Raw genomic sequence first — 25,010 nt, 5'->3', positions numbered from 1 at the left:
CAATAGTAGGTAAAAGTGAAGGGTAGGACTTTTACTGCATTACTGCTAAGCCTGTGCTAAGGGAGGCTCAGGAAGTGAAGCAGGACTATTCAGAGGGCAAAAGTCACCAAAGGATATGCTTCTGAGGTGGGGGTTGGCTACAGCAGGGAAAATAGGCAAAGGTGACCTATACGTGATGTTTTCAGTCACGAATCGGTCCTGATCTATCAACATCTGAGGATAGGGGTCAATGACTTTGGTCATGGGACCAGCAGCTCACACAGACAGGTTGGGTAATGTAAATGTAAGCCAGAACCATGGAAAGTATGGTTTTGATAGTCACAGAATTTTTGAAGCACCTCTTCCTGACTTGGGTGCATTTTTATTCCTATATTATAAATGAGTGAACAGAAATTCTGAGAAATTAAGTGGCTTTCCTACATTTCAGCTTTTAGCAAATTGAAGAGCTCTTCATGGATAAAAATCTCAACTTCAAATCTTCCGCAAAGTGCTTCCCATATTGTTTATTGCCACTGAGATACATAGTGGGCATTTTATTTAATATACACAAGAATTTTGTGAGAAGGGTATTACTGCCTCATTTTATAAGTAAAGAAATTAAGGGGCAGAAAGAGTAAGAAATTTATACAGAGCCACATTGCATATTGGAAGCAAAGTCAAAAACTCTAATCAGGTGGTTTACTAAATTTCCATTGCTTAAAAAAAAACCTCATACCACTGCTGCCCAGTAAGGTCACATTTATCTACCCTTTCAAGGATCCAGCAACCCCTGCACCCCCCAGTAATGAATTTAAAACCAAAGGGTCCATATTCCCTATATGCTCCCTACCCCCACCCCAGCCCACTGGGCCTCTTTTAGAACTTTCACAGAAGTATGTCCTCATCTTGGGGGAAATTGGGCTACTAGGGAAATTACTAGATGCCTACATTTCCTGACTATGGAAGTCTGAAATTTATTCTGTCATAAAGCAGGAAGTGTGGCAACCACAATTCTCTTTCTCAAAACAGAAGGGTTGCGGTTTTCTTTCTGTTGTCTAGATTCTGGGGCTTGCCTTTGGTGTAGAATTCTGTTTATTTCTTTATCTACCATGGACTCAGCCTCTCCCTCCACCTCAACTGCAGCATTTATTCTTTGCTAACACCACAGCCACTCCACCCCAAACACAAATTATTTCTGGTAACCTCCTTCAAGCAACTTCTAACACTTAATGTGTTATCTCAGTTTTTAAAAATTATAAGTGGCCATAGTAATTGGACAAAGATTATGAAGCCTAGGAATATAGGAACAGAGCTTAGTATTATAATAGACAATAAGATAACAATTTTCTTCAGCATACAACTGATGATATACACAGTCATTGTAGTATATTGTTATTAGACACAAATAGTGAGCAGTTTACTTAGGTGACTGTAATTTCCATTAGTTTAATACAGTCTTCCCTTATGGATTAATTCTTGTTACTCCAAACACACAGGTGTTTCTTTTTTCCTTTCCATTTACTGAGGAGGGTATGTGGCTGATGTTTTGTTGCAAGTGCAGAGAATAGTCAGGATGCCCCAAGACTTTTCTGCCTTTTTCTTTCCTTTCTTCCGGTATGACCAAATGAACTCTGTTTCCTCCTGCATGTGATTTCCATTTGTCCCTGGTGTTTCCTCTCTACTATATGTCTACTTCTTGCCTATACCCTATGTTTTCTTGAGCAGTCCTCCTCTTTTTTACTCCTTGGTCAACTGGACCAGTTCTAGGTTGGCGTGATGCCAATCACTTTAAGGCTGTGACATCTTTGGGTCACGAGGCTGTACCTGATAGCAGGGTCTCTCTAAACTGCAGGCAGGAATATTTTGTGACCACTGGAGCCCAGGAGACTATTATAAATTCTTAAAATACATTCAAAAAGCATGGTCAGGTAATACAAATCTACTAAAATGAAGATTCAGGTCAAGACCAGGAAAATTTAAGCCTGAGTGTCTCTTCAGGGCTTTGTTGAAAAACATTGATCAGTTTGCTTTGTCTTCTTGGCTGTCTGGTTATTTTTAAAGGGATTCCCTGGGAGATTCCTGCCCTGGCCAGGCCCCTGTCCATTCCTGTGAACAATGCTTTCTCTGCTCCAAGCTTGGCTCCCAGAACTCTTCCCAAGGCCTGGCCTCAATTCAGACTGAGCAGGGCCTCTCCTATCGCACCTGGGGTAGGTGGGGTGGGGGGGAACTTGTGAACAAAGGACGGGGAGTCTCGGGGGCATTGCTGGCCCAGAGCGGGGAGTTTGCCTCTGTTGTGTGTATGCGAGTGTATTTGTGGAGGGGCTGTGGAGGACTAGGCCCAAGGATTTGTTAGGGAGCTCTGTCAGTGACCTGTGGAAGGTGGAGATGCACTGATTTGGTATTCTGTATTTCCTAGACCAATCCCAATTATATTATTCTTGCTTTCTCCAAAAGTGCATTCGTTGTTCTTGTCAGAGGCCACAGAGAACTGCAGTCATATGGCTGCCTTCTCACAGATCCAGCGGAAGCTGATGTCGCACGGAGCAGCATCGTATGCCTTTGTCAGGCCTATAGTCACACAGTTGAAATTCTGATGCTGATTGGTAACGCTAAACGGGAGAGAAGTGTGGTAAAGGCCCATCATTTCAGCCCTGCCTTTTACCGATTCCAGTCCCCCCGCCCCCATTCCCAAATCTAGCTCCACACCCGCCCTCTCCCGTGAGCTCTCCTGGGAGCATTTGTGGACTCACAGTCTTGGAATAACTCGCTCATGTGCTTGGTTAGAAACATCTCATCTGTCTTTTCCTCTCAGAAATAATGTTTTAATACTGCATAGGCTATGTTCACAGCAGGAGGACTGAGAGGCGGAGGAAAGAGGTTGCTCTTCCTTTCGTAGGCACCAGCTGGCTTTAGGAAAAAGTGTGTTGGCCTTCTCCCACCTCTTTTTCTGTCATTCAATCTGACTGGAAAGAGTCTGGGTTCATGGAAAGGTCATGAGTTTTGGAGTCAAGTGGATGTGGGATTAAATTGTGGCTCTACCGTTTCCCAGCTTGGCGATATTCAGTACATTTTTAAGCCTCCCAGCCTCAATTCAACTGTTAAATGAGGATTAATAAAAGCTTTTTCTACAACATCTTTGTGAGTACTGTAGGAAATGACATGAGCAAGTACTTAGCAAGTGCCTGGCATTTAGTAGACATTGAATGAATCTTAATTTCCTTCTTTCTGTGAGAAGCCCAGTTGTAGACTGGGGAACTGACTTGCTTTCTGTCTGACTCAACATCTTCATATGTACACCAGGAATGTCATGTTCTCCACCAATGCTTTACATAAAGAAGCCCCATCCGGGGAATTTATAAGAACTTAGTAGTTAAGTATGGTCTATGGGTTAAAAGAGACTTATGAGATATATCAAACAAACAGTATGTATATGGATTTGTTTGGATCTCGATTTGATCAAAATAACTCATTGTATGAATACTCTTCTCTCTACTTACAAATGTTTAATATCTTTCTTAATAAAACTGCACCAAAAAATGTCTCTGGAAATAGATGAGTTGGAAGAAAGGAGAGGAATAAAACAAAAAACCACATCTCAGCCTTTGTGCTATTCCAGGACAAACCCACTGAATCTCAGGTCAGGTTTCTCTAGGTGAACTAAGATCCTTAGAAAAATGTGAGATATTCACATACTTGCCATTGAATATGGAGTTATCAATCCAACGCCATCTGTTCTTTGCTTGCTTGTATAAGCCAATAAAATACTTCTCAGCACCAGTTTTGTCCTGGAGAAATTTCTAGAAGTTAAAAATAATAGTTCAACAAAAAGTTTTTTTGCCGCTGTCTCCGTTTGCCAACAGGTCCTGATTATATCTGATTCTGGGAACGTGAAAGCTGGTCAAGGACTCTGGGGTTGGCTATAGCTGGCACTCAGCATAACCCCTAGAGTAGTTATCAGTAGGTGCAGAGCAACAGAATCACCCAGCCTACGGGGCTTCTGGTTCAGTACATCTGGTGTAGGGGACCAAGAATTTACATTCCCAGCAAATTCCCAGGTGATGCTGATGCCGCTCTTCAGGGATCACACTTGGAAAATGAAGAGGAAGAGTACTATATGATCTGAAAGAGGGCACTTCTGAATATCTCGTTTTTTATTTGGAATGCCTCTCTGCATAGGATTATTTCATTGCCAGAAATTTTACATTCTAAATGAGGTTGGATCAAGTGAATCTCTTGAGTACTTAGCAAGGGAATACAGTTAGGGAGATTTAAAAGTGTGCTGAGAAATAATCAGTGGTTTTTGAGTATTTGCTAAGTTGATGCCAATCCATGATATAATAGTTTCTTTATTAAACTAATGAATCACAAGTCACTCCAGCTAGAAGTCTGGGAGTCCCTGGGCTCTTTCCTGTACTCTTCACATACCTCTCGTAAATCAGTGGATATCCGAGTGGTTATTCCTCCATCCCCAGAGCTATTGCCTTTATTTCTCCTTTTCCTATATTCTCCTTCCCTGAAATATCTCATTTCATTGTTCTTTAAAATTAGTTACCGTACTTACTCATTTAACAAAGTTTTCTTGAGTGTCCGGTGAGCTGGGGATATGGAAACAAATTGGTTTCTCCTTAAAGAAACTATGATCTAAAACAAGAGTTGGCAAAGTACAGCCAGTAGTTTAGCCCATTTTTGTAAATAAGGTTTTAGCCTATATCCTTTAGCCTACATCCAGACTTTAGCCTGTTTTTATAAATAAGGTTTTAATGGAACACATCCAGGCCCATTTTTACATGTCATCTATGGCTGCTTTTGAGCCACAAGGGCAGCAGTAAGTAGTTGTGATAGAGACCTTATGACCTGACATACATAAAATATTTACTATGTGAACATTTAAGACAAATTTGCTGACCCATGGTTTAAAACAGGGGTTCTTAACCCTTACCTCTCTTACACTAAGTCACAGATGATTACCAAGGGGGTCTCTGAATCTGTTGGAACTTTATTCAAACTATCATGCTAATGCAGTGTTTCTGGGATTCTGTAGATTTCTGGATATTTCTATAGATATGGTCACCATTTAAAAATGTCAGCGATCCCAACATGGTGAAGATCCACAGGTCTAATAAGAGAAGGTAAAGGAGTTAACCAGCATGGTGGCGAGGTGTCCTAGGTGTTGTGCTGGGGAACATATATTAGATATAGCACAGGCAGAAAAGAGAAAGTGATCAGTTTACATGGATTTGGGGTTTTCTGGAAAGACTGCAGATGAAGTGATCCTGGAGATGGATTCTGAGAGATAGGGGAGGGCGTGGGTCAGGATTGGATTTCCTGGAGGAGGAAGCATCGGATCACAGGCAGACTGCAGAGCAGCCTGGAGCACTTGAGGAACCGTAAGATGCTTAATGTGGTTGTGCAGAGGTAGAAGGGAGGTGGGTGGAGAGATAAGACTGGCAAGAAGGCAGATGCTGGACTGTACAAGGCCTTATGTGTCATGCCAGGGAAACTGGACTTTAACCCACTTTAATTTGGAAAATGGCACAGTTCAGAGTCTTAGAGATGTTATCGTGTGGGTCCTATGGAGGATAGATAAGAAGGACAAAATCAGGAGCAAGGAGAGGAGTTAGAAGAATTCTGAAGAAATCCAGGTGAGAGATGAACAATTTGTTGTGGGGAAAGAGAGGAAAAGACTTGTTTAGCAGCCAATTTGGGGGAGAAGAGAAGAGGTGAAGTCTCAGAAAGCCATTAGCATTCAGTCTTGGGTAACGTGACTGCTCACAATACTTGGAACACAAAAGGAGGAACTAGGTGAGGTAAAATATAATTTGGCTCCTTTTGAACATGGTGAATTTGTGGTGCCTTTGAAACATCAGAGTGGATTTTGAAATGCTGTTTGTTCCAGAGACAACTAGCTGGGGATACAGACTTGAGATCACTAGCAAACCCTTGGTGTGATGGGCTTTTTCTGGAGAATGCCAAGTCTGACACCAGAGCTTGAGGGTTGAGTAGAGGAAGAGGATGCCAACTTCCTCTCTCAACCCTTTATTCCTCTCTTCTCTTCTTTTCTCCTCCCCTCACTCCCACCCCATATTACTCCTGGCTTTCTACTGTAAGGCGTTTTCCCTTCCCATCTGTATACTTAGCCTCAGAGGTAGCATCCTGACCCCTGCTCTTTGTTGGACACCTGTTACCAAGATTCAGAGAGGGCCCTCTTATGAATTCTCCTCAACCACAGGAAGACTTTATAGAGGAAGGGTGAAAAATGGAGGGCAGAGAAGCAGGAGTGCAGTATCTCCCACATGCCTAGCACTCAGCAGATGCTTAGGATTTGAAGGAGAGGCAACTATAAACTAAAATAACTTATGATCTAAAATTGATTAGAGTGTTGGTTTTAGAGTTAGTGAGATCTCAATTCAATCCTGTCCTGTCACTTAGGGGGTGTATGACCTAGGTCAAATTATTTTTCTGTGCTCTAGCTTCCTCATAGATAAGATATGGATAATAATAATACCTCCTTGGAATCATTAGGAGGATAAAAAGAGATAGTAAAATAAAGGTTTTTGCTTTGTGTTAGCCATCTTTATTATCATAATGATACACTGCAATCCCCATTCTATGACCTGATTCTTTATTTTTCATGTGGCTAATTTTGTTAATTTGCGTCTTCCTTATTTATGAGGCCGACTTGCATGATACATTAAGAGCTCACATATATGAAGTATTCTGTAGTTTATAAACAACTTTTAAACACATTTGGTCATTCCCTGCACTTTAAATAGCCTGGCCCATCCCCAGAATACCAGTGCACTGATAAGTCTCTTGGGAGAGACCCTAGAGTGTGGATTTCCCTAGCTCAAATGATCCGAGGAGTACACCCCACTGCTACTGAGAAGAGTCTTCTACCTCCAGATTCAGAGCAAGGAGCTTGGGCTCTCAGCCAGCCGCCTTTCCATTCCTTACCTCCACCTGGCCCCTGCTTCACCAATCAAATTGCCCCACTATCTCCACCTCCTGAGGCTGCTGTAGGGTGGGCCACTTTACGGTACCATCCTAATGTTCTCACCAGCTTCTCTGCTGTGTCGACAATGGCCAAAGTGGATCCTTCTGTTTTGCAAGAGTCTCTGCTTTTGTTCCAGGACAGTTCAAAAGGGGACAGCAAAAAGCATCTTCTTTGATAAAAATACCACCCTCTGGAGCAAGCTAAAGAAATCCAAGAAAAGAGAGTATAGGATTAGTGGTTTGGAGTGTGAACCCTGGAACCGAGTCAAAACATGGTGGGGCATGAGTTTATAGCAGTTAAATCAGTGCAAATCATCCTCAATCCCAGAAGAAATCCCACGCAGTCTAGTCTGAGTTTCCCTGTGGACAAGGCAAAGGGGATAAATTAGAAGATCTTTATGGCCCCTTCGAGCAAGAAAGTTTCCTAAGCAAGGAAGCAATGGGAAAAGTGTCTAAGAATTCATCACATAAGAACCTGGGCTAGAGGAGAGATTATCATCACTCACGGTACCTGTTCCAGAGCTCTCTGTGGAAACTATGCTGACATTACTGCTCCCGATAGTCTGTGGAACTGAAACAAAAAGAAAACCTGAAGGTAACTGTGTTACGAGTCCAACACAAACATCAGAGCAGCTGTTTGGTCCCTGTAACTATTTGTCTCTGGACAGTGGCGAAGACAAGGCGCTCTTGGCCACCCTTGGCTAGAAGTTTTCATTTTCTTTCTTTACTTTCCATCTAACTACTACCATTTTTAGTCGTGCCCCACACCCCACGTCCTATTTCATATCTTTTTTGGAGGGGGGAGTAGGTGTGAAATGTTGAGAAATAGAACAGGAGAAAGGAAGAGGCACAGGTGACTTTAATACCAGAAAGGAAAGCTCTCATTCCTTTCCATATCTGCCTTTGACAGTGTTGCCCCCTCCCCTCCCACGCAGGTGCTGTTTGGAGCGCTTCCCCTCCTGCCTGTGCACAGTGTCTGTGCCATTCTCCCTATCTCTGGTGGCCCTAGTCCCATGTGAACACTCTTCTCCCATGGGTGGCTCGTGCCTCCCTTCTCATCAGCACCTGTCAGCTCTAAGATTTGAGGCTAATGGGAACTAGTTTCAGGACCGGCGATATTGGCAGACATGGAGGACGCTGAACATTCCAGAGATTTCCTGTGGGCAGAGAAGAGTCCATTTATTTCTTTAACTATAAATAGGGGAATTGATAGGACTCTAAGAAGTCCTTCTTTTCCTGGGAACACTGGCTGGCCAAGCAGGCAGTGCAGTGGCTTTGGAGGCTGGTCAGACCTCCCCTCAGCTGCCCAGTTATTTGTCCTGTGTGGCTGATGACCACTTAGTTTACCCAGACACCACATCAGCTCCTTCCAGTGATGTGAATGAAACATACCAGTTAGCATTCACTTTTCATTTCAGTTCCCAGTTCAAAGGTTCTTTGTATTATAAAATAACCTGGTTTTCAGGAGAAACCATTTAGGGGTTATAACTGCACAGAACTCCACAAATATTTCATGAATATTGCTTCCGTATAGCTCACTGTTCTAATAAGGAGCCTCAGTTGATACAAGGTGAACAAGCAATTAACTTTCTCCTCAAGATGTATGTAGTAATAAATGTTTTAAGAGGAAGTGAGAGGGAGGTCCTCAGAAGAGCTTGAAGAGGAGGAGGGTTTAATCGGGAGAGCCATGTCTCAGTCATCTCTTTACGGCCCTTAGCTTCTGGCGTGGTGCCTTGTGCTTTATCTAGGAGAGCTGGCCGATAGCTCCTGTTCTTATTCGTCTTCTGTTGTCTAGCAGAGTGATTGGCACACAAAAAGCGCTGATTACAATCTTTGAGTTTTTCTGTGGGACATGGGTTTTTTTTTTTTTGTATGACAATTCCTTTAGGTGTACATGTCAGAGTTTATAAAGTCCTTTCCCGTGACATTACAGTGATTATATACAAATCATCATCATACTCAGAAGGGAAACTGAGGATCACAAATTTCAATCAGCTTACTCTGGATTTCCCATCTATAAAAACAGGGGAAAATAATTAGAAGATCTTTTTGGGGGGCACCTGGGTGACTCAGTTGGTTAAGCGTCTGCCCTCAGCTCAGGTCATGATCCCAGGGTCTGGGATTGAGCCCTGCCGTGGGCTCCCTGCTCAGCAGGGAGTCTGCTTCTCCATCTCTCTCTCTCTCCCCCTCTGCCCCTCCCCCTGCTCATACTCTCTTGCTCACTTGCTCTTTCTCTCTCAAAATAAAATAAATTTTAAAAAAGATCTTTTTTTTCCTGGGTGTGTTGCATTTATTTTTCCCGCTTTATTGAGATATAATTGACATAAAAACATTGTGTAAATTTAAGGTGTACAAGGTGATGATTTGATTCATGTATATGTTGCAAAATTATTAACCACAGTAAGGTTAGTTAACACCTCCATCACCTCACATAATTACCTTTTTTTTTTTTTGGTAGTGAGAACATTTAAGATCTACTCTCTTAGCAACTTTCAAGTAGTGTATAATACAGTACTGGGTTTTGTTTTGTTTTGTTTTGTTTTTTGGTAGGATTTTATTTATTTATTTGAGAGAGAGAGATTGCAAGAGAGGGCACAAGCAGAGGGGAGAGGGAGAAGCAGACTCCTGGCTCAACAGGGAGACTGATGTGGGTCTCGATCCCAGGATCATGACCCAACCCAAAGGCAGATGCCTAACCGACTGAGCCACCCAGGTGCCCCTAGTCACCGTACTGTACATTAAATCCCCAGAATTTATTCCTCTTATAGCAATTAGCATATCTTTTTTTTTTAATAATGATTTTTTATTATATTATGTTAGTCACCATACAGTACATCCCCGGTTTTCGATGTAAGGCTCGATGATTCATTAGTTGTGTATAACACCCAGTAGCAATTAGCATATCTTTATGGACCCTCCCTGCAAAAGAATTTCTTACGAGAGGAGGCCTTGAGAAAGGACTATAAGAAGTCAGCACACAAGAACCTGGAGGCTCAGAGGAAATCACTGTCATGCACATTACCTGTTCCATAGCTCTCTGTGGGAAAGAAGTTGACTTGACTTCCGCCAAAAATCTGTGGGACTACAAAGAAAATCAGCTGTTGGCTCAGCCCCAAAAGTGGCTGCAAGATGACTATGACATACCAATATTACCCGGGGGCTGCTGGGGCACCCTGACTATTACTGTGAGATCCGGAGCTTGCTGACTCAGTGAGGATGTGTACGTGTTTTTTTGTGAATGTGTTCACTTATTCGTATTCGTATTTTCTTCCTGCTCTCTTACATGATAGGAATTGTGCCTTCAGTTGGGTTAAAGGGAGACACCTCTTACCCAACTGCTGTCTTTTACTCACATTTCCTTCCTCATTTATGTTCCCTACTAGTAGGTTTCTGGGACTCGAGAAGATTATCTCAGCTACAGTGAAACCCGTTGATACAAGGCTTCTCCCAAGTGTCTGGATGAAAGTTTCTGTGGACATAGAGGGAAATTTCTCCCCCAGTAAAATCCCATGACCTCATCATGCAGCTGTTACGTCAGCCTCATCATTGGGTTGAACTGGCACTGATTTTCAAGTTTGACGAACCATAGGAAACACTGATAAGTATTTCACCTCAGATTGCCCAGCTAACACTGTGGCGGCAAAAGCTTTGTGTGTCAGGCACTAGTCAGTTCCATATCTCCAAGGCAGACAGAGGGACCTGGCCCATTGTGTGTGTTGGGGAGTGAGAAGAGCATTGTCAATTGCCCCTCGGTCATTGCCCTCAGGTGGGAAGACTTAGGTGTGTAGCCTTTATATTCAACTTTGCATTCTGAGAGGAAAGTCAAAGAACAAGACAGTCCGGGGTTGGGGTAAGAGGTTGCTCAAATACTCACAATAAAGCAGAAATAAAGTCATTCCAACAATTTTAAGCACCACTGTGATAAGCACAGAGATTATCAAGTGCCAGTTCATGATGAAGGCGACGAGGAGGCCTGTGAGAATTAGAACACAGTATCACTTTAAAGATCTGGGAGCAAGTCTTCTTTCCAGCAGGACACATGCTTCTTTCTCAGAGCACCCTTGGAGGGCTTGAAAGGCAGGTGTGTCATTAACAACTAGCTACAAGAATAGGGTCCAACCCATGCCCAGAAGACACATAGAATCTTGTACTGATTAGGAGCCTTTGAACTTAGCATGGTGCCTCCCCTTCACACATACCTTAGCTCTAGACTTTAGCCCCATCAGTCACCTCCTAAACTCTGTCTAATGAAATAAATCCTCTCCTGGACTTTGAGAACCTTAGCTTTGAATGACCCTGCTCTCTAGCACCTTCTCTGTGGTCTTGGCCATACTGACTTCAGCTGTCAGAAGTCTCACTCTCCAAAAGATTATGCCAGGACTCTGACAGACAAAACAAGTGTCCCCAAAGCTCTTTGCATTGGGGAAGGGCCAACAATTTGTGCAGAGAGGACAGACAGACAGACTCACCTGCTCTCTCTTGGGAAGGCTGGCCTAGTTTTCAGGTGGGGATCTTCCTGGTGGTGTTATGCCTGGTGTGGTGGGCAGAGGCACCTTCAGAGAATACACTCCTTCTGCTCAAGCACTGTCCTTCCTTCTTTACAGGGTTTTTCTATCTTGGCAGCATCCCTGTGCAAACACTTCTTCCTGTTCAGTGTTCTTGGCGATGGGAGTGGGTGGGGCAAGGAGGGGAAGGGAGTTTATAGCCCTGCAAGAGGAAGCTTCCTGCCAGAGGGTTTCTAATACAGGGGGACATCTTTTTTAAAGATTTATTTATTTATTTGAGAGAGAGAGAGAGAGAGAGAGTGTGTGTGTGTGTGTGTGTGTGTGTGTGTAAGCAGAGGGAGAGAGAGAGAATCGTCAAGCAGACTCCCTGTTGAGCATGGAGCCTGCCCTGGGGCTCCATCCCAGAACCCTGAGATCATGACCTGAGCCAAAATCAAGAATCCAATGTTTAACCAACTGAGCTACCCAGGTACCCCTACAGGGGAAACTTTTTAGGAGAATTTGGAAAACCACCCTGACACAGACTCAACCTTTCTATGTGTCTGAATGTCCTTGAAATACAGTGGGAAGGAAAGGTCGTAAAATGTTAACAAGTAGAGAATTTGGGTGAAGGGTACCTGGAAATTATTTGTACTTTCCTTGCAACATTTCTGCATATATGAAATTATGTGAAAATAAAAATTTTAAGAAAAGAAATCCACCTGAAGTCACTAATGTTAGTGAGCAGGTCCTCCTGTGCCCCATCTGCTCCATTCACTGTCATACAGCTCTGCACGGTACCCTTTGTCATGGACTCCTCCTCTCTGGCTCCAACTGCTCACCTTCCAGACCATGTGCCACGCAAGGATAGGGACCATTCAGTATTTCTTGACCATGGCATTCTGCTAAATACACGAAGTGCAGTGAGGGTGAATAATACTAAAGTCTTATTATCACGAATTGGTACTACATATTAGATTTGCAGTTTTCCTTTAATTGTATCCCCCTAATATAAAAGCTACATGTGCTCATTACAAAAAATGGCTAGAAAATATTTTCAGGGAAAATTGAAAAAACAAAAAAGTCCATATAAGTTCACACATTTATCTGTAGTCACTGCTAACTTCTCTGGGTGTATATTCTTTCTAGATGATGAGGTAGTAAAAGGATAGGTGATAAACAGACAGATGATAGCTAGCCAGCTAGCTAGCTAGCTACATGATAGATACTGGTTCACTTTGAAAAATGAGACCATATTGTATACGTTGTTTTGTAATTTATACACTATAGATTAAGCTACCACTATATAAACATCCTTCTATTAGAGTTTGCACTTACAATGGCCAATATGGAAAATTTTATGTATATTTTACTACAATAAAAAAATGAAAAAAAAAGAAAAACTGAGATTTGACTTTGGTAATCTTCACTTGATATTAAGATGAAAATGCAGTCTTTAGCATGTGTATTATGCAATATAACAATTGTCTTACTAAGACAATGGAATCTTTGCTATAAATTGTAATTACCAAAGAGCTCAGGGAGATAGAAAACCATGTCCATACCTGTTTTTGGAAGAAATTTGGACACGGTATTCTGGGTGTACTGTGGGTTTGTTTTGGGTGTACTGCGGGTTTGTTGTGGGGAAAACAGCATGTGTGTGTATGTGTGTGTGTGTGTGTGAGAGAGAGAGAGAGAGAGAAATAGAATTGAAATGTATCGTCATTAAGAACTCTTCCAAAGAAGAGCAGAAATAGGGGCCATGGAGTTTCCCTTCCCTCAGCTTCCAGGAGCAACTATTAAAGCTGGGGGAGTATGGCACTAAAGAGATGGGCTGCCTGTGTTCAGAATCTACGCCCTGTGGTGACAATGGCGGCAAAAATACCAGAGACGGTAGAAACTGTGACTGCCCTCTTTGGATTGATAAGCAATCATGGGTATCATAGGGTGGTATGTGGGAGGAAATCTAGAAGAAGGGGCTCCTATGATTCATTGCTTGGTGTTTTGGAGTGGTATCAATATGACTAGTTACCAAAATGACTGTGTATTATACCTCACACAGAGAAAGACAAATACTGTCTCTTGAGCTTTATTTTTAGGCACATATACATTTAAATGTATGTATTTCCTTCACTCTATATTGCAGGCTTCTTTCAAGTAGTTTAATGAGAAAACTTGGAAATTGAAAGAGACCTGATATTTCCTCTTATCTTTACAGTCACAATTTTTGAAAGGATTGTCAGTTTTTACTGCCTCCTCTCCCCTCCCTCCCACTCTCTCCCCAGCTCACTCTGATCTGAATCCCACCATGACTGCATCACTAGATAATGACTCCTACTCAGTAGTTAAATGCATACAGTTTGGTCTTTCTATTTACTGATTTTGAACAAGGGCCCACATCCTCTTATGTTATATACTTTTTCTTGGCCTCCATGAGTCTACATTCTTCTGGTTTCCCATCTTTCTCTCTAGCCTCTCCTTTTACTTTCTTCTCCTCTGCCTATTCCTCAAATTGTATACTTAACCCTCTTCTCTTCTGAGTCTTATGGTTTCAATAACCATGCTCATGAAGATGATTCTTAAATCTTTACTCTGAGTTTCAGATCTGTGTATTTTCAGACTGTTTCACTTTTCACTGAGATACTCCACAGACAACTTGGAGTCAACATGCCCGTAAATGTATTATTTACTACCCTCTGCTAAAACACATTCATCCTCTTAGGTTCTCTCCCTTGGAACATGAAGACCATCTCTGCAGTTGCCCAAATCATAAAATATGGGTCTTCTCTTCCTCTCTCTTCCCTCCCTTCCCTTCCCTTCTTCTTCCTTCCCTCCCCTCCCCTCCATTCCCCGACCTCCCCTCCTATCCCTTTCTCCCTACCCCTCCCCTTCCTTTCCTTACCCTTCCTCTCCCTTCCCCTCCCCCTTTCCTTCCCCTTCCTTCTCTTCTCTTCTCTTCTCCTCAGACTCCATGCCATGATGATTCTGTCTCCTTGAGTCTGTCAAACCTGTGTTCTTTTCTCCTTTCTCATGGCTACCTACCTCTTGCTCTCTCACTGGCTCTCTCCTCCATCTTCCCTACAATTTCCAAAGAAACCTCTTGCCATAATCTTGCTTCAACAGTTCACTCTGCAGTCAGAATGATCTTTCTAAAATGCAGACTTGATTGTGTCATTCCCCTGATGAAATATTTGAGTAACTTTCCATTGCTGTTAGAATAAGGTTTGGGTTCCTCAATGTGGTCCATGAGTCTTTACATGTTCATTCTTTCAGAAGATGTTGCTGAGTGCTTTCCATATGCCAGATACCCTTCTAGGCACTTAGGATATATGTTCTGGTTTTTCTGTTTATCTCAGGATACCACATCTACCCATGCACTGTCTACTGGCAACATTAAACTTCTAGTTCTTTATACACTCTCTTGGATCCAAGCCTTCATATATTCACCTGACATATACTTATTGAGCACATAATATGTGCAAAGCAGTAATCAAACCACCTCCCCTCTCCCAAGCATGTGTGTGAGTGTGTGTGTGTGTGTGTATATACATATATACATATATATATATATATTCCTATAACTTTAACTTTATAATTCCTATAACTATAACATATATATGTATATATATATATATATACATATATATATATTCCTATAACTGTCTCTTTAACGAGATAATTTTGACTCATTTTTTGAGTCTCAGGTTAAATGTCGCTTCTTTCAGGAGAATTTTCTTGATTCTCCTTCTTTACTCCAATTGGGTTTAGGTGCCCTTCATCTGTGAACTCATGATATCACATACTTTTTCTCTGAGGGCTAAGGCAAATGCATGATAATGCACTACAGTGTTTGCAACACTGCACTATGACATTAGGCTTCTAGGCTTGTTGGATTTTTATGATTTACTCAGGAGAGAGTGGTAGGGCCTACAAAATACTGCCAATCAATTAAAAATTTGTGTAATATTCCTTGTGTGAATTAAGTAGTTTTCAAAAAGGGTAATTTAAGAGCTAGACCATCTCTGAAGGTGTTGATTTCTGATCACAAAACTTCATATCTTACTTAAATAACCACCCTGAAGTATGGATTGTGACTACAGTACTTCGAATGATTACTACCTACCTCCTGGTTTACATAGAGTTAATTTATGTTCATATGTATGATACTAATACTGTGTTATTTTAAAGTAAATTGCCACTCAGACAATGCAACAACCCAGAATTCACAGAATGCATGGAATAAGCCTGCTTTGGGAACAACTAGAAGAACCTTCCATTAGAGCTGTATTATGTATACTCTAACCTGAAGAGTCAGGAGCTGGAGGTGAGGGGTGGATGTGGAGCCTGGAGAGGGGAAGATTTAGAGCCTGTGGGAAGGGTGTCAGGCTTTGGAGCCTACCAGAAGCAGCATGGAAACACTCACTGTTGGCTTCCACTTCATGCAGTGACTCACTGAATAAATGGAAGTCATGCTGCAGGGACAGTCATCCACAGACTTCCTGCTCAGGTTGTCTCTGGTTGAGCAAAACAGAACCAGAGGGTGGAAAAACTCTCCCCATGTTCCCTCATCAAATCCTATAAAATTTGCCCCTTTTAATAGCTAAACGGTCCCATCATGACCTTGAATGTGGGGGAGATTCCCTAATCTCCCACTTTCAAGTTTAACACAGAGGAAAAAAGATCGATGGATATGTGAGAATGCAATCACTTAAAATAAGGTGAACACTGTGAAGAGAGACATAAAGTCATTATCAGACACAGGAGATGCTAGAAAACATCTCTCATGTTTTCACTGAGATTTTAGAGAACACTGACAGATTCTATGAGAAGAATGTGCCCTCATATCATGAAACGGACAAACAAATGCTTTGAGATGTAGTGGTTGATGTTTGAGGCAGTTGGTGGAGTGAAGGGTTCTGAATAGCAGATTAGATACTGCAGAAAAAGAATGAGAATATTCGAAGATATCACTGAAATGTCAATTCAGGATTCACAGAAACAGGATAAAAAAAAAAAAGAAATGTGATTGGAGGTGAAAGAGAAAAGGATGCTGGATCCAGTAGAAGTTCCACATACACTGCACTTTGCAGAGGAGAGAACACTGAACTGAATAAATATAAGAGCTGCAATAGTCAAAGAAATTGTAAGAGGAAATGTAAGTGAAAAAAGCTGAAGGTTAAGCAAAATCAGTGAAAAAGGTCCAAACCTACATAAACTGGTGATTTGTTTAAAAAAGAATAAAAAGAAAACATATTCTAGAGGCCACTGGGTAGAAAAATCTATGATGGAAGTAAAATACTAGGTTTGTTTCATATTTTTGCTTAGAAATTCTAAGTCCCGGAAGATAAGTCAACATTTAGAGTTTTGGTGGAGATGTTCAGGAACTAATAAATAAAATACACGACAGAGTTTGACTTAAACTTGCTCATGGAATGTAGCTGGTAGATCTCTGAACCTGGAGCCCAACCCCTGCTCTCTCCGCATGGGGAGCACCAAGAGCCTGTCTGTGGTCGCTGGAGTTCAGGCCTAACTGATGGGAAGCCTAATGAGAGGCAAGAGTCTACCCTTCTCTTTAGTCTGGAAACTCAGCAACCTTCAGAAGAATTCCTCAGAGCGATGTTCTTGCTCTGTGCCTGTCAAGAGAAAAATGACACCAGACTGGAATAATCCACCATTACATTCTGGGCAATCTGACCTTCTTAAGAGCTTCTCTCATGGTTCTCCAGTTCCTCGTCTCTTGTGCCTGAGTGCCCAAACAGAAAAACACTGTCGTCACACCCCATTAGAGAGAGGCCGCAGAGTGGAAGCCGAGGTTGTGGACGGGTGGTCCACAGATTGCATTTAGCATGCAGCTATGTTTTCTCTGATGTGTTCAGTGTTTTAAGAAATTTCAGTCAACATTTTGAAATTTTGGAGCTTTCAACAGATGTCAAAGTATCTAGAACTTCTAACTCAGCTGAAAACACATTCCCACAGGGAGCAGTGGGCTGGAGGCTAGAGCAGGAGTCAGGACTCACCAGGTCTGTTTCCCCTGACACCTCAGTGGAAGGAATCCAGTTTAGCTATTGCCATGCTTGCAAAGATGTTGTCTGTTTGTTTGTTTGTTTTTTCTTAGAGTAGAGCAAGAGTTTAAAGTCAGGCCTCTACTGAAAGAGGGAAAACAGAATGAGGGCATATGCTTCCAGAAAAATGGGAGAGAGTTCATTTCTATGTGAAAAGTAAGTGATATTTTATGCATTGAAAATTCAAAATATGTCTTTGCCAAAAAATAAAATGTAAGATGCTATTACAAAACAAATTAGAACAATTGCTATATAGAAAAGTTAGCTGATGAAAATTTAATTACCTGAAAGAAAGAACTAGAATTTCCATAGGATTAATTTCTGAATGCAAATAAAATAGGTGATGTTTTTGTTCAAAAGTGGCCATAAAATCTTTTACAATGCATTTCTGAAAGATTGTCTGTGGAGTGAAGGGTAATTTATATGACTTCAGCAGAATCAAACACTCATGACTACATTATAGCTAGAAATACCGTGGTGTTCAGAATATTGAAGATGGCAGAGGATTTGCTAGAGAAGAATGAAAGAATCTATGATATTTTATTTAATTATTTTATCTTTAAGCTGCTATGAGCAATTTATTTTATTTTCAGAGTCATTCAACTGCTACCAAACATCATCTAACTGTACATGTTCAAAAGGCTAAATGTGGTTTAGAGTATTAGATTTGTTTTTTTAATTTAAATTCAAGTTAGTTAATATATAGTGTAGTATTGGTTTCAGGAGTAGAATTTAGTGATTCATCACTTCCATATAACACCCAGTGCTCATCCCAACAAGTGCCCTCCTTAATGTCTATCACCCATTTAGCCCATCCCGCCACCCACTTCCCTCCATCACCCTCAGTTTGTTCTCTATATGTGATATTTCATAATTGCAGCTGATAAAAGCAAATGTATAAATAATAATTCCAAGTAATAGCTATATTTATCTGTGGCACTGAAAAAAAAAGCTTTTGTACTAAACTGAACATAAAACGTGAACGTATGATATGGAGACAATATTTTAAATTAACTGAAAAAAATACAAATTGAAAATTAGAAATGTTTAGTTGTTAGATTATATTTTCATAATTTTATAATGTTTTTGATTGGAACTAGAAACCTAATACTTTTTCTTCTGCAGATTATAATTTTAGATTAATATTGTGCATTGAGATGTAATATCGCGCATTGAGATTTTAACTAGAATATTTAATTGCATTCTGCTTCATAATGGAAAGTAGTTGTTTTCAAGTATAGATTTTTAAAAATATGAATAGAATGTTTGCCAAACAATTTTGAAATCAGAGAACATATGTTGGAAAGTAATTTTTATAACTTTAGAAATTTATTCCATGTCATCTGTTATACTTCTGAAAAATTTTGGCAATAGAAAATAGGCTAGAATATTTAGTGTGAAATAAGTTTTCCAAAATCAGACTTTTTGTAGAAAGAGTGAATCTGATTTATACAATTGTGTATCTACACATGAATGTCCTAGCAAAGAAGTATCCCAAGTGCTTCAATGGTGTGTAATGTCAACAAAACCAGGGCAGAGTCTTTGATGCAATCTTTTAAAAAATGTATCATGTAATATTTCAGATGTACAAAAAAGAATAAAGAATAATAAAATGCCCATCTCCTTATTGCAGAAATGAAACATCAAAACATAACTGAAACTCCGTTTGTACTACTCACCAAGAGCATTCCACTTCTCTTCTACCACCAGTAACCTCTCTCCTGAATTTGATGTTTATAATTCTTGCATATTTTTTCATAATTTATTACACATTTATTTAACTCTATATAATATGTTGAATACGTTGTGGTATTTTCTAGGTATTTAAGGCCTACATAGATGGGATCTTACTGTATGAATTGTCCTAAAACATGCTTTTCTCATTTGACAATTTGTGAATTCATCCACGTACAATTTCACTGCTGTGTAGTATAAAATTGCGTGCATATGTCACAACTTATTCATCCACTCACCTATTAATAGATGTTTTGGTGTTTCAAATTTAGTCAGTGTTGTAGCTGAGATTTGAAACTATCAGGCATTATGACTCTAGAACCCCCATGCTTAATTAACCACTGACTACACCATTCCCAGACTACACTATGAATTGTCTCTCTGAAAGTTTGTATCCTAGAAACCAAGAGTGGTGAGAAAAAGCATCTCTACCTGATATTCAAAGTCATCACTCAAAGATCCAAATGGAAAACGAAAGATACAAGATAGTGCAGTGGAAAAACCCAGATTTACACCAAACTAAACTGTGTATAAACAACTTCTGAGTTCCATCGAGTGTTTAAGCAAGCTTCATAGGCTCTCAAATGACACCTCCCCTAGGGATCCTACTAATCATTTCAATAATCAGTTTGAGGTTGGAATGTTCCGGATGAATGTGCAAATCCTTCGTTCATAGATGGGTGGTTAGGTTGCTTATGCTTCATTTGGGATGTGGGCATGCGTGTGCATGCTTTCACTTAGGAAGTTTTCCACTGCCTTTGTGGTCAAACTGGAAGGCGCCAGAGGACTTGAATTGTGTCCGCACTTGGCAGATGCTAGTCCTCAGCAAAATGGGGATGTACATAGTTTATTATCACTAGTTTTTTTTTAGTTTCCCCAACCTCCACTTTTGGCGTGGATACCCCTCAGCTATACACAGAAAATTTGCTGAATGATTAGGAGGAGAAATTATCTGGGGTGAGAGAGATTTGGGGCATTTCCACCACGTACTTACAGAAGTAGTTGTGCATATTTAGGGCCTCCTTTGTACAGAGAGCTTAGGGTTGACTCCTATACCATCATCTCCTCTTCCTCTCACCCCTTTAAAAACATAACACCTTTTCAGGCAATATTTTGGTGAGTAGCACCATTAAATAAATTTTTTAAAGTTTATTTAAGCTTAATCACAAACATGTTAAATTAAATATGCCTTGTAAACAAAATAGATGAAGTAGAATAAAATGTATTATGAAAGAGGCCTTAACAATAACCCACTCTCTGGATCTCCTGTGACTGTTTATCTGTTTTTAGATTACTGAAGTTAATCCTCTGTTATTTAGATTTCCCACTGAGCCTGAGCTGGGACATTCTAAGAATAATGCTTTTTTCCTTCCTGGTCCACAGCTAACTGAAATGGTTATACCTTCTGTCTGTGTCTACTCATGGACTTACTGGTTCCATTTATAGATTTTGTACCACTCATTGCATCATAGATCTTTTGGTTGTAAGTGTAAGAACTTCAATCCAAACACATTTAGGCAAAAATAGTATATGTTGGCTCATAGGATATGATAAAGAATTTTACAATGATACCAAAACAGGACAAGGATGTAGCTGGACTAGAAGTCCATTAGGAATCAAATAAAACTAGGTTTTGCCATATCCACCTCTGTTGCTGCTCATTTCTGCTTGTGGGAGGAAATATGGCAGGAAATTAGCCATGAGAAGCTGCTGGTTTCATGTCTTACAAATTTTTCTTGGATCAAGTTAGAAAAGTCCAAATGGTAGACTTTGATGGGCTCGGAATAAATTAATCAGATGTGATCAGGGGAAAGATTCTGGTACACATCTTCGTTAGAACATGAGGAGTAGTTATTTCTAGGTGGAGAGGGGAAAGAAGGTGCTAGGAAAGCAATAAACAATCATATGGTCCATTCCAAACATCCTCACTACCTCTTATCAGCTAGCCCCTCCCATAACTTTATGGCTTCCAAACTTGCCAATATTTTTTTCTCTACCTTTATGACCCAATTGAAGATTTACATTTTTCAGGATAGCTTCTCTTTTGATGACCACAAGTCTATTGGTTCTGTCTTCTAATCTGAATTTCAGTTCCTCATTTCCAAAAACATGCTGGTGTTTTCCAAATAGATAACCTGATACTAACCCAGTTGCGGGAAGTTCCAAACCATTTTCCTCAAATTCAACCCTACTTCTCTTCTCAACTTCTTTATTTTTGTTAGTTATTACATCATATTACAACACACTCACACACTGGAAATCTCATTGATTCTTCCTTTTCTGTCAACCCCCCGTCAAGATGCTGGTTGGTGATTTTCAGACCTCTCTTATTCATTCCATCTTCTCCATTCCCACTACCCCATCCTAGTCCAAATCTTTCATTGCAGTTGAAGTTTAAATGGTTTAAACCCTTTTCCTCCTCCTCTTCAAACCAATATTAGACAAATCTTTATAAAATTACTGCTGTAATCATATCACTTCCCTATTTAAGTTTCTTTTATAACCATTAATATGAACAAGTCTCAACTCTTGAATCTGGGAGAAGATATTTGTAAACTATATGTATGATAAGGAATCAATATCCAAAATATGAAAAAGGAGCTCATACAACTCAAAAGCAAAAGAATAAACAACCTGATTAAAAATGGGCAGGAGGACTTGAATAGACATTTTTCCATAGAAGACATACAAATAGCTAACAAGTACATGAAAATGTGCTCTGTATCACTAATCATCAGTAAATGCAAATCAAAACCACAGTGAAATACTATTTCACACCTGTTAGGGTAGCTACTATCAAAAAGACAAGAGCTAACAAATACTGGTGAAGATGAACCTTTGTGCACTGCTGGCAATGTAAATTGGTACAGCCACTGCAGAAAACAGTACGGGGGCTCCTCAAAAAGTTAAAAGTAGAACTATCATATGATCTAGCAATCCCACTTCTGGGCATATGTCTAAAGAAAACAGGATATCGAAGAGATATCTAAACTCCCATGTTTATTGTAACATTATTCACAGTGACCAAGACATGGAAACAACCTAATTGTCTATCAATGGATGAATGGACAAAGAAAATGTAATATGTATTATTCAGCCTTAAGAAAAGGAAACCTTGCAATTTGTGACAATATGGATGGATCTTGAGGGCATTATACAAAGTAAAATGAGTCAGACAAAGACAAATAAATACTGTATGATCTCACTTCTTTTTAAGATCTAAAATAATTGGACTCATTGAAACAGAGGATAATGGTGGTTGCCAGGAGCTGCGTTGGGGGGGAGGGGAATGGGAAAGATATTGGTCAAAGGCTACAGACTCTCAGTTAAGAGATACATGAGTTCTGGGGATCTAATGTACAACATGGTGACTATAGTTAACAATGCTATATGGTATACTTGAAAGTTTCTATAACAGTAAAGATTGAATATTTTCACCATAACCAGGAGCAGCAGCAAAATGGTAATTATGTGAGACAAAGGATGTCTTAACAAACTTTATTTCAGTAAACATTTTGCAATATGTATGTGTATCAAGTCATCATATTGTACACCTTAATATTACAAATGTTATATGTCAGTTATATCAATAAATCTGGGAGGGAATGCAATATATTGAAGTTTGTGAGATATGGCAAAAACATGATTAGCAGAAAGCTTAAAACTTTAAATATTTGTGTTAGAGCTGAAAAAGGAGATTTAAAATCAATGATCAATTCTCTGCCTTAAGAGGCTAAATCAGGTTTCTTTGAGAGATTAAACCTATAAGAAATAGCAGGGAGGACATTAGGAGAAGGAAGGGAAAAATGAAGGGGGGGAAACAGAGGGGGAGATGAACCATGAGGAAACAAACTGGCGGTTTTAGAGGGGAGGGGGTAGGGAGATGGGTTAGCCCGGTGATGGGTATTAAGGAGGGCATGTATTACATGGAGCACTGGGTGTTATACACAAACAATGAATCATGGATACTATATCTACTAAATAAATTGTAATTATAATAATTTGGAAAACCTCCCTGAATAGGAAATTTCAGTCCGTAAGATTTCTGATTAATGCTATCAGATATTTAGGGAGAGATAATACCAATTTTATACAAAGTCTTAAATAAAATTAAGATGGAGGAAACATTTCCCAACTTGTGTTATGTCAGAATAACACTGATACCAAATTTGAAAAAGGTATTAAAAATATATAGAGAGGTTAATATTCTTCATGAACATAGATGCAAAAATTCTTAGCAATATATTAGGATGTCAAATAGAGCAACATATAAAATAATAATACATCATGAGTAAGTGAGGGCTTATCCCAGGAATATAAGATTGATTTAACATTTAAAAATTTTCATTGTACATCCTTATGTTAACAAAATAGAGGAGAAAAATTATAAAATCATCTCAATAAATATAGAGAAAGCTTCTGATAAAATTCAACCCCCACTGATAATAAAAATTTTATTACACTAGGAATAAAAACAGCCTTTCTTAAGTTAATAAAGCAGATCTATAAGAGATCTGTAGCTAAAATTGTATTTAATGACAAAAATACTGAATCTTTCTTCCCTAAGATCAGTAATAAGGCAAGTTTGTATATTCACATTACTACTAATCAGTATTGTAGTAAAGATCTCAGCCAATGAAGTAAGGTAATAAATAATATAATAAAGGTCATAAATAATATAAAGGGCATAAAGATTGGTAAGGAAGAAGTAAAATTGTCTCTATTTGCTCATGACATGATTGTTTAAGTATAAAATTTCAAAGAATCTACAACTACTAGAACTAATAAATTAATTAAGGAACGTCTCAAGATACATGGTTAGTATACAAGAATCAATTATATTTTTATATACTAGCAGTAAATAATTGAAAAATGAATCTTTAAAAAATTCTGTATGTGACAAGATTATAAAATTAATTACTTAGGGATAATTGTATCAACAGATATGCAAGATCTCTGTACAAAAAGCTATAAAATATTGCTGAGATAAAGTAAAGACTTAAATAAATGAAGAGATATATCATATTCATAGATTATCAGATGGTATTTTTAAGAGCCAGTTCTCCCCAAATTGATGTCTAGATTTAACAGAATTAGAATTCCAACTGGCTTTTCTTTTTCATCTTTGGAAATAAATGAACAATCCCAAAATGTGTTGTTTTAGATTAGCTGAAACAATTTTGCAAAAGAAAAGTAAACTCGAAAGAATCACAATATCTGGTTTCAGAATTTACTATTAATCTATAGTGTTAAAGAAGTGAGGTTTTGGTGAAAGGGTAGATGGATAGATCAATGGAATACAGTGTAGGGACTACAAAACCAGAGAGAGATCCATGAATATATAATCCTGTATTTTTTGACAAAGATGTTAATTCAGTGAAGGAAGGGAAGGCTTCAACAAATAGTGGAGTACCTGAATAGACATATGGAAAAAATAAAGTTCAACCCTGCTTAGCATTAGATACAAAAATTAATTCAAGATGAGTTATAGCTCTAAATATAAAAGTGAAAGTCTAGAAGAAATCATAGTAGACCAATTTTACATTTTAGAGGCAGACACATATTTCTTATAGAGGACACAACAAGCACTAAGTATTAAAGGAAAAAATATGATAAATTTGATTTTTTCAAAATTCAGAACTTCTGATCATCAAAAGAAAATTAAGAAAATGAAAGGCAAACCATAGTCTGGGTTAAAATAGTCCCAATACATGTATCAGACAAAGGACTTGTATACAGAAAAACAAGAATTATATAT

The 25,010-nt window shown here is 39.4% G+C and overlaps 2 protein-coding genes across 3 annotated transcripts in view; one reads left to right on the top strand and one right to left on the bottom strand.

The window, feature by feature from the left end:
- MGAM (maltase-glucoamylase) overlaps window positions 1–25,010 on the top strand; it is a 232,736-nt gene that overhangs the window by 110,203 nt on the left and 97,523 nt on the right. The gene's annotated exons all lie outside the window — the stretch shown is intronic.
- On the bottom strand, window positions 489–11,815 carry CLEC5A (C-type lectin domain containing 5A). Of its 2 annotated transcripts, XM_008697323.2 has the most exons (7): window positions 11,442–11,813; window positions 10,847–10,945; window positions 9,995–10,054; window positions 7,484–7,543; window positions 7,037–7,173; window positions 3,673–3,776; window positions 489–2,588 (listed from the first exon to the last, which is right to left on the bottom strand). In XM_008697323.2, exons 2-7 carry the CDS (start codon window positions 10,923–10,925, stop codon window positions 2,474–2,476), a joined length of 555 nt encoding a protein of 184 aa, XP_008695545.1. In that variant the 5' UTR covers window positions 10,926–10,945; window positions 11,442–11,813; the 3' UTR covers window positions 489–2,473. The 2 variants fall into 2 exon arrangements, with proteins under 2 accessions (XP_008695545.1, XP_040499849.1); XM_040643915.1 differs by lacking the exon at window positions 9,995–10,054 and having other exon boundaries at window positions 11,442–11,815.

This window comes from Ursus maritimus, unplaced genomic scaffold (assembly GCF_017311325.1).
Source record: "Ursus maritimus isolate PB19 unplaced genomic scaffold, ASM1731132v1 scaffold_3, whole genome shotgun sequence".
In the NCBI taxonomy this organism is placed as follows: Eukaryota; Metazoa; Chordata; class Mammalia; order Carnivora; family Ursidae; genus Ursus; species Ursus maritimus.
The sequence above is the reverse complement of the archived record's forward strand: the minus strand, read 5'-3'. Positions and strand labels throughout refer to the sequence as shown.